Source organism: Pongo abelii, chromosome 16 (genome assembly GCF_028885655.2).
Source record: "Pongo abelii isolate AG06213 chromosome 16, NHGRI_mPonAbe1-v2.0_pri, whole genome shotgun sequence".
Taxonomy (NCBI): Eukaryota; Metazoa; Chordata; class Mammalia; order Primates; family Hominidae; genus Pongo; species Pongo abelii.
This window is the reverse complement of record NC_072001.2, coordinates 59677788-59690401: the sequence shown is the minus strand read 5'-3', so window position 1 is coordinate 59690401 and position 12614 is coordinate 59677788. Positions and strand designations below refer to the sequence as shown.

Below are 12614 nucleotides of genomic sequence, written 5' to 3'. Positions count from 1 at the left end.
AAAATTTATAATAATTACACATTTCATTTAAGAACTACAGCACTCAGGCCGGGTGCGGTGGCCCACGCCTGTAATCCCAGCACGGGGAGGCCGAGGCAGGCTGATCACAAGGTCAGGAGTTCGAGACAAGCCTGACCAACATGGTGAAACCCCGTCTCTACTAAAAATACAAACTTAGCCAGGTGTGGAAGCATGAGCCTTGTAGTCCTAGCTACTCAGGGGCCTGAGGCAGGAGAATCGCTTGAACCCAGGAAATGGAGGTTGCAGTGAGCTGAGATCACGCCACTGCACTCCAGCCTGGGTGACAGAGTGAGACTCCCTAGTTCACAGTGCTGAGATGATGAGGAACTCAAGTTTGTGGATTTTAGTATTTTATTAACTACTTTAGCTAGTTCAGTGTTAAGTAAGAATAATACCAACCTTGATGGTTGTAGTGAGAATCAGATGAAATAATAAATGGGAAAACTCTTGACACATAATGTACAATCGATGGTGGCTAAAACATGATCTGTTTTTAAAGCCTTCCCATTTTTCTTCTGATTTTATCTCCAACTGAATAAAACACCAGATTCTAAGTAAGCTCCATTCGAGCATAGACAGTACTATTTTTTGTTCACCATTATATTCACAATACCTAGTAGTACAGTATATATAAAAATAGCTCCAGTAAATATCAAGTGAATGAATACGCTATCTTCACTTTGCAGATGCGTGGGAGGACAAATAGAATGTGACTTGCCTAAGTTGCACAAGTTGGTTGTGGAGCCAAGACTGACTCTAGGTCTTCTGACTCCTAACTTTTAACAATTGGTATGACAGGTAAAAGTATAAAATAAATACTTTCTGTAAATAAATGGTAGCATAATTTGGACATGGCTATGTCATTTTCCAGAGAATAATTTCAGTTTGTATCAAATTTATATAACAAAAATGGGAAGTTATAGTTATGTATGGCACAAAAAGCAAATTATGGAAAAATAATCATCAAACTTGTAAATGGATTTTCATAAAAGATAAAAATCTTTTTTTAATGCTTTTTTTTTTTAGGGGCATTACTCTAGTGTGCCTTAATTGTGATTTCCTAAGTGATGTTTCTGGCTTAGATAATATGGCTACACACTTAAGTCGACATAAAACTCACACTTGCCAAGTGGTAATGCAGAAAGGTACGTATATGTAACAGTGCTACTTTAGATTTTTGACTTTTATTCCAGTATTTTTGGTCATCCACAATATGGTCTCTTTACTAAATCGTTATTCTCACTCATCATATTTCATATGCTGTTGTAAATGTAAAACTTTTCTTCTAATTTCAGTTTCTGTTTGTATTCCAACTTCTGAGCACCTTTCTGAGTAAGTTTAATTTTTATTCAGTGCATTTTACTTTGATGGATTTTAGCACTATTGCATTTTTAAATGTATCATTAATACGAATGAAAAGTATTAAAGTATTTTGTTGTTGTTTTTTTTTTTAAAGCTGCTTGTTGAAATAGGTTCCTGCTCTATGGAGCTCGTGACCTGGTGCAAGACAAGTTGGAATTTCCTAAGTTCAAAGTTCTGAGATGTTTTCTTACACAAAGGCAGTTGAGCAGCCAAGTTCATGACACTAGCTCTCATTATTCAGCTCTTTTCAGCTTTCAAATGGGACTAGATTCTTATTCCACCTTATCTTTGTGTCAGGTTGACATATCTTAACACATTTTTTTTTTCTCCAGTTTGCGCTATCTAAAAATAACGTTTGTTGCTATGGTCTTTTCTTTGCTTACAATAATTTTTGTTTTTCTCTGCTGTACTTGCCTTCAGAATAATAGATTCCAAATTATATGCCTGTTTGTCTTTTGTCTATTTGTCTGCTTTCTTAATTTCTTATACGTCTTAAGTTTTAGGCCAGATAATTGTCTTTTTCCTCATTCGTTGTCTGTCATTGTGCTATTTTTCTTATTTTTCAGATGCAGAAGCAGCCCAGAGATTTCAAAAAATGTCCAGGGTATACCTGGACAGTGTCCCCCTTCGATGGACACAACTGATGCCTGTTCTCTCTTTCCAAGGAATGTGAATAATTTGACTGTGGGACCTGCTCTTAGGTTGTGGCCTCAAGAAATCAGATCTTGGGGAGACTCCCTTTCTACATGGCTGGCCTCCCATAAGGCTGATGTTATTTGGCCAGAGATGGCTTTAAGGCCCACCAAATTGAGCATACTTCCCACTGGGGGCTTTGGCTTATGATTTAAGCTTATGAGTCAGTCATGACCAAGAAAAGCCCATCAAACCACTGCTTCAGCATCCAAGTTGAAGTTTAGTCATTTTGGCTGCTGCCTTTAAATCTTTCTCTAGCATGAATGCAGTCCAAGGAATATAAAAACTCTAGTTGTTAGGAAACCATGGCTACTTTCATATCCTTGGAACAACAGGTCTCCACAATTATGTTCCAAAATTGCAGTTATTTTTACTGACATATAAAATCTATTAACCAGTATTAATTCTGTAATTTTTTAACAATACCAATTCTTGCATTTTGATTTTTTAAAAATTAATTTAATAGCTTGGTTTTATGTTCTCAAAATTTATTAATGTCTATTTTATGATGTCTGTTTTTATATTATATTATTTAAAATTTGTTTAGTGTTTGTTTTAAGAACTCCAAGAGATTTCTTAGAATTCTCTACAGATTTTATGTAGCTGTCTATTTGTAGATTTTAAATTTGGCTGTTACTAAGCCCATTAAACATTATTAGATACTCTGTCCTATTGGGATTATTATTTAATATTACCTTAATTGTGAGTTCTTAGGTGTAAAGAATTGGCAATACTACTTGCAGACCTTAAGAGCCAGTTTTAAAGTTACGTATTTGTGCGTCTAAGATGTAATGTCTACTTAGCCATTAATGTAGCTCCTTTGGGTAAAGGTAACATGTTAAAAAACATACATATGGTAACCAGTAATGCATGTATTTCTTTCCTTTATATATTTTAAATTTGTCATGTGTTTATTTTAGTTACATTGAATATAGATCTAAACACTTTTTATACTATTATCCTTTTAATAAAAATTATATTGTTTAAGTGCCTCAGGAATTATTTGCTAATGAATAAAGGGTGTAGATTTTATCTTATAAATAGGAACATTGCTCTCATTGTTATATGGAAGCCTTGTTACTTGGCTGCAGACAGTGCTATATCTACTTAGTATATCTTGCATTTTTTTTCTTGCAGCACAATGAAAAGGTTACTATACTTTACTGATTTCTTAAATTTTAAAGACTAGCAAAATGCCTTTTGTGAACTTAATAGCCATAAGGATAGGCAGGCCAGTTTAGATGACCAGTTAAAGCCAATTTAGAGGACCACATATTATATGATGTGTTTCTTGCAATTAATTATCAAAAGAGTTGAATCTAATAGTTCTGAATTTCCAAACTAATTTATATTTTAAGTGAAAGGTTTTCCAAAATCTCCACAAGTGGTTTGTTTCTTAGTAGTGGACTTAGTGATATACTAGGTTTTTTTTTCCCTTATTTGTCTCTAGGAATTTTTGTTATCTACTCTCTCTACCCAGTTTTTAAAAGTTTATCCAGAAAAAATAACTTTTTCCATTTTTAACATTAGTTCATTTACAGATATTCACCTTACCTTGGTCATAGTTCAAAAATAGGGTAAACCACATTGTTAATATAGTAATGTAGGAGTACAGTCAATCCTTCATACCCTTGGGTTTTGTGTCTGCAGATTCAGCCAACCATGGATTGAAAATTTTTGGGGGGAAAAACAATAACAAATAACAATACAATAATAAAAATACAAATAAAAAACAATACAATATAACAACTATTTACATAGCATTTGCATTGTATAAGTGATCTGAGTATCTGAGGATTTTGTTATTCCTGGTGGAGGTTTGCGGAGGTAGGGGCGACCTGTGGGGTGGGGGCAGGTTCTGTAAGCAATCCTCTACCAATACCAGGGAACGACTGTACTGCTTTGTGGTCTTACATAGACTTCTATTTTTTATAGTATGTATCACATTCATTTTCTTAAAGTATGAACTCTTAAAGTTCTTTCACCAGTAAATTCATTTAAAAAAAAAAGGTTCAAATAAAACACTTGGCAGTCAGTACAAAGTTTGCTTATTGTAAGCAATTAGTTGAATTTTCAGTTTGGTGCCAATGAGTTTTAGTTTGAGTCTGATCCCTCCTTACCATCATTTTATTCTAGTTTATTCATCTGGTCAGATAGCCATTTCATGCATATGTGCTTTTTGGTTACTGTTGATTAAAAGATGTGATTGGTTGAGTTTGAGTCCATCACCATTCTTAGAAAAATAATTATTAAACTACAGAGGCTCAGATTCTTGCCCTATTTTTGTCACATTTTGGCAGAACACTTTGCCTCTTTGGGCATCATATATTTATTCAGCAAATATTTATTGAGCATCTACTTTGTGCCTGGCATTGTCCTAGTTGCTAGAAATATAGACTGTAATCTCTGCTCTTATGGAACTTACATTATATTTGTGAAAGACAATAAAAGTAAATAAAACATATAATATGTTAGATGATGATCAATACTATGGAGAAATATGAATCAGAGAAGGGTGATAAAGGAGTATGGGGTAGGAGTTGGAAGGCTGCCATCTTTAATTTAGTGAGGGGTCACTGAGAGATGACATTTGAGTGAAGACATGAAACAGGCAAAGTCAAACTCAGTCATGAAATTGTTCTTTTCTGTTTCTCCCTTACCTCCATTTCTCCCCTCCTCTGTTTTCTTGTATATCTACCTGGGTGGATGAATTATAACAAAATAGAAGTAAAGGTTTGAGTTTTGTAAGTTTCTTTTTCTTGACAAAAAGTTGAGAATAGAATGATAATTTCCTCTAACAGATCTTGAGAGTGTAAGAATCTGTGGTAAATACATAATAACTCAAGTTTGCTAAACTAGGCTACTTAACTGGTTCCCTATTTTATTGTTGAATCAAATATCCTAAAAGCCACCATTTGAAGAGATTTTAAAAGTTGATTTAGTTCTCTGAGTGACATCCTTGTTTGTTCTAAGCAAAGTACAATGGGAAAGACATTGACAGTCAAAATATTAGAGTTAAAGGACCTAGCTGCCTCACTAACTTTATTTAAGGTAAAGTTACTTCAGTTTCTTTTTCTGTGAAATCGAGTTGAAAATATCTTTGTTTTGAAGATGTTAGAAATATGTAAAATGTGTTTTACAGAGGTTAATGTGTGTATTATACTTTATTAAATCCCCCTAATTTAATGAGCTTTATACTTAGCACCAGTAGTAACTACATGGCTCATTCACAGTATGATATAGATAACCCTCCCATATATTCTTTGTCACTGAACATTGATACCTACTTTTTATGTGTGCAAGATTCTGTGTCAGGTGTTGGAAATATGAATAAAACATGGTTTATAGCACCAAAGCAATTACAGAATAAGGGAATTAGAAATGTAGACACTGAATCCACATTTTTTACAGGGCCTATAGTCAACTGATTTCATAATCAATTAAACCACTAATATCATGTATATATTGCATTATGGGATTTTTTTGTGAAATGCTGTATCAGAAGAGAATCTGGACCTATTCTCAAGGTGAAATAGCACTTTATTCTGCCATTCTCAAACCAATAAGTTATGAATTATCTTTCATAAATGTAAGCAGTAAGTAAACTCTTAGGAACAGAATGGCAGCCTTTTTCTATAAATCTCATATTTTAAAATATTATTTCTGTTAAGAGATACTTACTGTCATTGAATCTGTGACCATTGAAGATCTGTAAGGGTTCATTCCATTATTTTCCTGTGAAATTTTGAACTTACTTGGAGGAATTATTGGCTCTGGTCATAATCCTAAATTATAACTCTATAGCTCTTATGTGTTCAAAATTGTCGGGAGTCTTCATTTCATTTATTTAGCAAGATTAAAAAAAAAAAAAAAACCAAACTGATCTATTGAGTTCATTTTGGGCTTGTTTCCTTCTTTAAACTTTTGAAATGTGACCGGGATTGTAGCCCCTAGATTCTGTCATCCTATCATAGACATTAATATCTCAAACCGATCTTTAGGAACTGTAAAATAGTTCTTCCTTTTCAAAATAGACTTAATGTATTTGCTCCTGGTATGTAATTGCAAGTCAGTAGGTAGGACCTGTGCATCAAGATGTGGTGGTTTCTGGCAATTTGGACTTCTGCCTTTGATATCTGGTAAGCAGGGAGAATTTGAGACCCAGTGAGATGGAAAAATAAATGAAACTTTAGTGTAGTCTTTCATTTAGGACAAACTGTACCAATCTCTACCAGTGACTCTGAGGTTACCACCATTTTTTTCAGTCTCTGGTTCCTGAGGGTTGTTGCTTATAGATTATAAATGAAATATCCAGGGTATAATTCAATATTACCAACAAACCAAAATAATAAAATAGAGTCCTAGACTGTCATTAAAATCTTCTGCCTACATTGACAGTCTTATTTTTTTTATTCACATTTTTACACATGAATATTTTGGTCTTTTTTATTTCTTGTCTCTCTGTCTTTACCTAGTTCTTTCTTCTGTCTGTCTAAAATGATTTTTCTGCCCTTTGTTATAATAGCTTTAGATGGCCAAATCGTACCCTGGTGTTCTAAGATTAGCAGATCATTTCATACTAGAAAAAATAGAACTGGTCCTAAGGAGAATAGACCAGCAATCAAAATTAATGTCTGCTGAGTTGAGGGTGAGGTGGAAACATGGGAGTAGAGATACTTAGATGGTATACTAAATTTGTTGTATACTCTCAAGCAGATTCTGAGCAAGAAGATTGATTCTATACTCTACCCATACCCATGACAGTAATAACTAACATTTACTGAGCACATACAGTGTGGCAGACACTCTTCTAAGTGTTTTGCATTTATTTACTCATTTAATTGTCACATATTTGTGAGATATGAGCTGTTACTGTCTGATTTTATGGATGAGACAACTGAGATACAGATATGTTAAATAATTTGCCCAAGGTCGCACATACCTGTTAAGTGGAGAGCCTCAATTTAAATTCTGTCAGTCTGTCTTCAGAGAGTAAACTACTCGGTAGTATCCTCTATTGCTTCTCTGCTTCTGCTTGTAGTTCCAGGTGTACATCCTGACTTGTTTGTGATTGGCCCAGAAACTGGAGAGGACTAAGCTTCAGTCTTAAGGCCCTCTTTCTGCAGAAGGGTAGGCAGCAACTGACACAATCATAGGATTGGGACAGTAATCTAGCATACCAGTTTACTGTCCCAATCCTATGTTCTATTGCTCAAACTTCATAGAAATACTGCCCTAATGATGTTTGGGCAATACAACATTTGAGCAAAGAATGGTATAAATTGGTCTTTTAGGTGGATTAATTTAGCAGTGATACTCAGCATGTTTTAGAGTGGAAAACATAGAGGCAGAGAGATCAGTTAAGGTTTTCAGTTTTCCTGGCATGATCATAAGGGAGCCTGGTGCACAGGAGAGGAATTGGCTTGAGGCAGTGCAGTGGAAATTTGAAGTAGAACCCACACATTTAATCCTCATTCTATTGCTTAATGGCTTTATAACTTTAGCATTTTTAGGCCTCAGATTTTCTCATCTGCAAGATGGGGGTAGTTGAATAATATAATCTCTTAGGACCCAAGTCTAATACACTGTGATGTTTCTGAACTGAATTGTCAGCTGTTTGAAAAATAACAAATTGTATTAAAAATCGAGGAGTCATTCCCTGGATGTTGATTTTGAAGTTATGTGAAGAGAAGTGATGGTTGGTGGCCAGGTGTGGTGGCTCACACCTGTAATCTCAGCACTTTGGGAGGCCAAGACAGGTGGGTCACTTGTACTCGAGAGTTCGAGACCAGCCTGCGCAACATGGTGAAACCCCATCTCTACAAAAAAGTATAAAAATTAGCCAAGTGTTGTGGTGTGACTGTAATCCCAGTTACTCAGGAGATGGAGATGAGAGGACCACTGGAGCCTGGGATGTGGAGGTTACAGTGAGCCGTGATCGTACCACTGCACTCCAGCTTGGGCAACAGAGTGAGACCTTGTTTAAAAAAATAAAATAAATAAATAAATAGAAGTTGTGGTTGGAATTGTGTATAAGGATGAGATACACAAGAGGCAGGTCTGAGTGGTAAATATTTCCATATGAGTGTTCTGTAAGCACCACAAATCCAATATGTCCAAAACTGAATTTATTTTTCCCTCAAAGAATGCTTTCTCCCTCCTTTGAATTCCATATCATGAATAATCTCTTACCACCCAGGGCAGGCATTTGAGGGGGTCATATTTGTTCTCCACATTTACCTTTATCCAGTGTATACTTATATTCTTTTGGTTTTAACTTGTTCTCATCTCCCTAAACCAACCTTTTCTCCATTGACACTGTTACTGTTTTAATTGAGAAGGTCATTAACTGTCTCTTAACTGGACTCTCAGCTTGTCTTCTACCAATACAGACCTTTGTCTTTCTGATGCACAAATTTGGTCATACTTTCCTATTAGCATTAAAGTTCTTAGCATGAACACTTTAGCATGGCAATCAAGACCTTCCCTGAAGAGGCTCTTGTATGTTTTCAGTTTCATCTTGGACTACTTTGCTTTGTGCCTGATATTTCAGTGATATGAGACCACCAATTCTCATATTGTCATCTTGTTTCATACTTCTTTGCTTTTTCATACTTTCTCTGTTTCATACTTCTTTGCTTTTTCTCTGCCTTGGATCTCCTTACTCTGCTTTGGTAATTCTTGCTCTTTTTGCAAAACCAAGTTCACTGTAGTATCTTCACTGCTTCCTTGCCTCTTTCCCTTTCATAGTGGCTTAGGTCTCTGAACAAAGATGTCTTTTCTAAACCTTTTCATAATGTAAACATTTGCTTCATTGTGTTTTTTTCACAGTGAACTCCTTGAGAGGAGAGACAGTCTTTTTTAACTTTGGACTGAAACACTTAGTACAATCCCTGAAATATGTACAACCTGGTAAATGTTTTGCTCAGGCATCCTTTCCACATATAAATATATTGATAATTCTCAGAACAAATGATCAGAAATGGTAGAGTAGATATTTTACTGTTATTTCTTAGTCTGATGATTACTATATTAGATTTAGTCCCTGAATGTCTCAGTGAATGGTCTTTTTATTTTGCTGTTTTTTGTTTGTTTGTTTTTTGTTTGTTTTTTTGAGACAGGGTCTTGCTGTTTTGCTCAAGCCAGAGGGCTGGAGTGCAGTGTGCAGTCATGGCTCACTGCAGCCTCAGAGTCCTGGGCTCAAGCAATTCTCCTGCCTCAGCCTCCTGAGACTCAGCTGGGACTCAGGTATGTACAACCACGCCTGGCTAATTTTTTAAAAATTTTTTTGTAGAGATGAGGTCTCACTATGTTGCCCAGGCTGGTCTCAAACTCCTGGTCTCAAGCGATCCTCCCATTTTGGCCTCCCAAAGCATTGGGATTACAGGCATGTGCCACCATGCCTGGGCTAAGTGGAAGGTCATGATTACTGGCTGACTTTACTACTGGTTGCTTTACAGCCTCTTTTCAACTTTTTTAGTATGCTTACAAATATTCTTAAAGATTACATTTCTAACATCAGCATTGAAATTTTTGGCTTTTAAATGTCATCAGAAAGAAAGAATGTGGCCTAGCTGAAATGAATCTTAATATTTTTCCCCTTACAGTTCTTCCCCTCACCCCATGGTATGTTTATAGTGTGAATGAAACCTCAAAGGAACATACTACTGGAGGTGAGCCAGAATGTTAAATTTTGTATGGATTGGCTGGGCATGGTGGCTCATGCCTGTAATCCCAGCACTTTGGAAGGCCGAGGTGGGTGGATCACCTGAGGTCAGGAGTTCGAGACCAGCCTGACCAATATGATGAAACCCCATGTCTACTAAAAATACAAAAATTAGCCAGGCATGGTGGCATGTGCCTGTAATCCCAGCTACTTGGGAGGCTGAGACAAGAGAATCGCTTGAACCTGGGAGGTAGAGGTTGCAGTGAGCCGAGATCTTGCCATTGCACTCCAGCCTGGGCAACAAGAACGAAACTCCGTCTACAAAACAAAACAAAAATTTTGTATGGATTGCTCCTAAGACCTGCAGAAAAATGCAAATAGGGTCATTTTAGTGTTTAGAGGGAAAAGCTTGTCCTGTAGAAATACATCAGAAAGATCTATTTCAGCAGGTTTTCATAGAGGGGAAAAGTTATTTCTTGTAATCTTGATCACTAATGATGTTGAAATTGATCACCAGTCAGTCATTCTGTTCTCTTTGCATTGAAATTTTAAATAGTGTTTGCTATAAATACTACACTGTATTTTTCTATTAAAAATTATTGTAACATTCACAGGTGAAAAGTATAATTATCTAATGGTGGGTCATTAGCTCAGAACTTTGAGCTTAGCAAATTTCCTGTCTTCTACCAAAGTAATTGAATGTCTAAAATAATGACTATTTCAGCAGGTCTCTTTAGTAAATAAGAATTATAGGTAAGAAAATTTTTCTTTTCTAAAAGTGTTAATGATGTGTTAGTAGTATTAATCTTAAAGTATACTTTTGTAGTTCAAAATTTGAGTGTACATTTTAGTGATGCATTTTATAATTTAAAATTTACTGTGTGCTTTTCTAAATATTTTTAAGATTTATTTTTCTAAATGTGTTCACTAGTTATTATGATTCTGTTCCTTAAAGAGAGTGCTAATATGGTAAAAGGCACAAAACAAGATTGAAATCATAGGCCTCTTAATGCAAGTTATTTCAATAACTTACTTTGTTCTCACCTACCAGTTTCCTGCCAGTACAATAAAGAGTAATAAAAACCTCTGTCACCAACCTCCATTGCAGAGATAGCAAGAGGACTGTGTTTCCTCTGTTGAAATGCCAGCAATAATGAACATACTTAACGGGGCTCATTTTAATAGCTGCATACAATTAATTTATTATAATAGGCATATGCTAAAATGATTAGCATGGTAATATTTCTTTTATAAGAATATAAAAGGTCTTACTTTTATAACATTTACAATGATGAGCTGAGGGAGAAAAATCTTTCATGAAATATTTAAATTGTTCTGTGACCAATTTGTTTTTCAAACTGAATTTAAAATAACTAAATGCTTAGAAATAAAAATGAGTTGTAATATACACATTTATTTCAAAACTTCATTAATTTGCTTTTTCATGCTTTTTGCTTTTTTAGACTAATGTTTCATGTTTTCTTACTACTTCATAACTAATTTTATTCTTAAAACTTATTTTCCTTTATACTGCATTAAAGCAGTGAAGTTATACTGTATACTTGATGTGATCTCATCTTTATAAGTATTGTGCACAATTAAATACTTGAGACAATTACAAAATCTTTAACCCCCAAAATGATTGACGTTTGTGTCTTTTGTCAATTTTTTGTGCAAGTTTTATTCATTTCAATTGGCTTAACAAGTTGGTTGTAAATTATTGTAGTGCACTGCCAATATAGTGGTTTTACAAAGGACATAATCTATTTTAAGTAGCAGTTTTGCCTAATAGCTAAAGTACAGATAAGTAATTTCATACAGTTAATTATTAATATTTAACAAAGTATAAACATTTATAGCCCTAATTTTTCAAATATGCCCTCAAAGGATGGATGAAGAAGGAGGGTTTTGCCAACTCTGTTTCATTGATTAGCCGTGAGAGTAGCTTTTAGGATGGTTGACATTTCTATCCTATTAGATATCTTTTTTTTGGTCAATGAAATTTAAGATAATATAGTTGCTGCTTATGTTAAACATGTTATTCCTTAGGTATAGCTATTAAGCCTTCATAAAATTATGTATAACTTAACTCTTGATTAATGACATTTCAGATCAGGTAGGTACCCTACTTACACAGATTAAAATTGAGTTTAATATATAATATCACAAATAATATTTAGTCATTTCTGCAGCTTCTAAAACAAAGATCCTTTGGATAAGCTAGCTCTTAGATTAAATTGATTATTTTACAAGATTTTCTGGATGGCATATACCTTTGTTAATGTTTTAATAAGTTATAATTAATATTTTTAGAAATCAAGAAGTTTTAATATTTGAGCAGTGCTTATGGAGGTTTTAAAGAGAATATATTCCTCAAAATTCTAATTACTTCTGTGATTTTACTGCCTCCAGAGTAAGTTGACTATAATATATATGTAAACGGCATTATCATGTTGAATTTCACAATAGATAAAATATTTATCTTTTTTCACTTTTTAAGTCCTGTAATCGTAAATACTGAGGCATATTACTTATATAAGCATATAACCTGCTTTTAATTTTTAAAGAGTAATTCTTGTTTTACTAATGTGTATGTCTTTTATTTTAAATTGTACTTAGCAAAGAGAACATTTCTTAAATGCCCTTGTTTTTAGAGAACAAGGAAATAAATGTCTTTATTGATTTAGCACATTTATTGAATCTACTATTTAGTCTCATACATTTAACTTTTACCTTAAAACATTTACAGAGGTCAATTTACTATTAAAGTATAAAATGTACATTAGTTTCGATCTACATTTTAATTATTTTAGGCTGGCAGAGAAAGAACTGTTTCATATTTTACCATCGTACATATAAAATAAAATATTCA

The 12614-nt window shown here is 34.3% G+C and overlaps 1 protein-coding gene across 10 annotated transcripts in view; it reads left to right on the top strand.

Moving 5' to 3' along the window:
- ZNF280D (zinc finger protein 280D) overlaps positions 1-12614 on the top strand; it is a 102562-nt gene that overhangs the window by 76631 nt on the left and 13317 nt on the right. For 6 of the 10 annotated variants that reach the window (XM_054531543.2, XM_054531547.1, XM_054531545.2 and 3 more), the window contains 2 exons: positions 1048-1166; positions 1317-1353. In XM_054531543.2, the coding sequence (XP_054387518.2) occupies positions 1048-1166; positions 1317-1353 (156 nt within the window). Of the gene's footprint in view, positions 1-1047; positions 1167-1316; positions 1354-1949; positions 3064-12614 lie in introns of those variants that run through there. The other 4 variants (XM_054531548.2, XM_063716670.1, XM_054531549.2 and 1 more) reach the window with 3 other exon arrangements.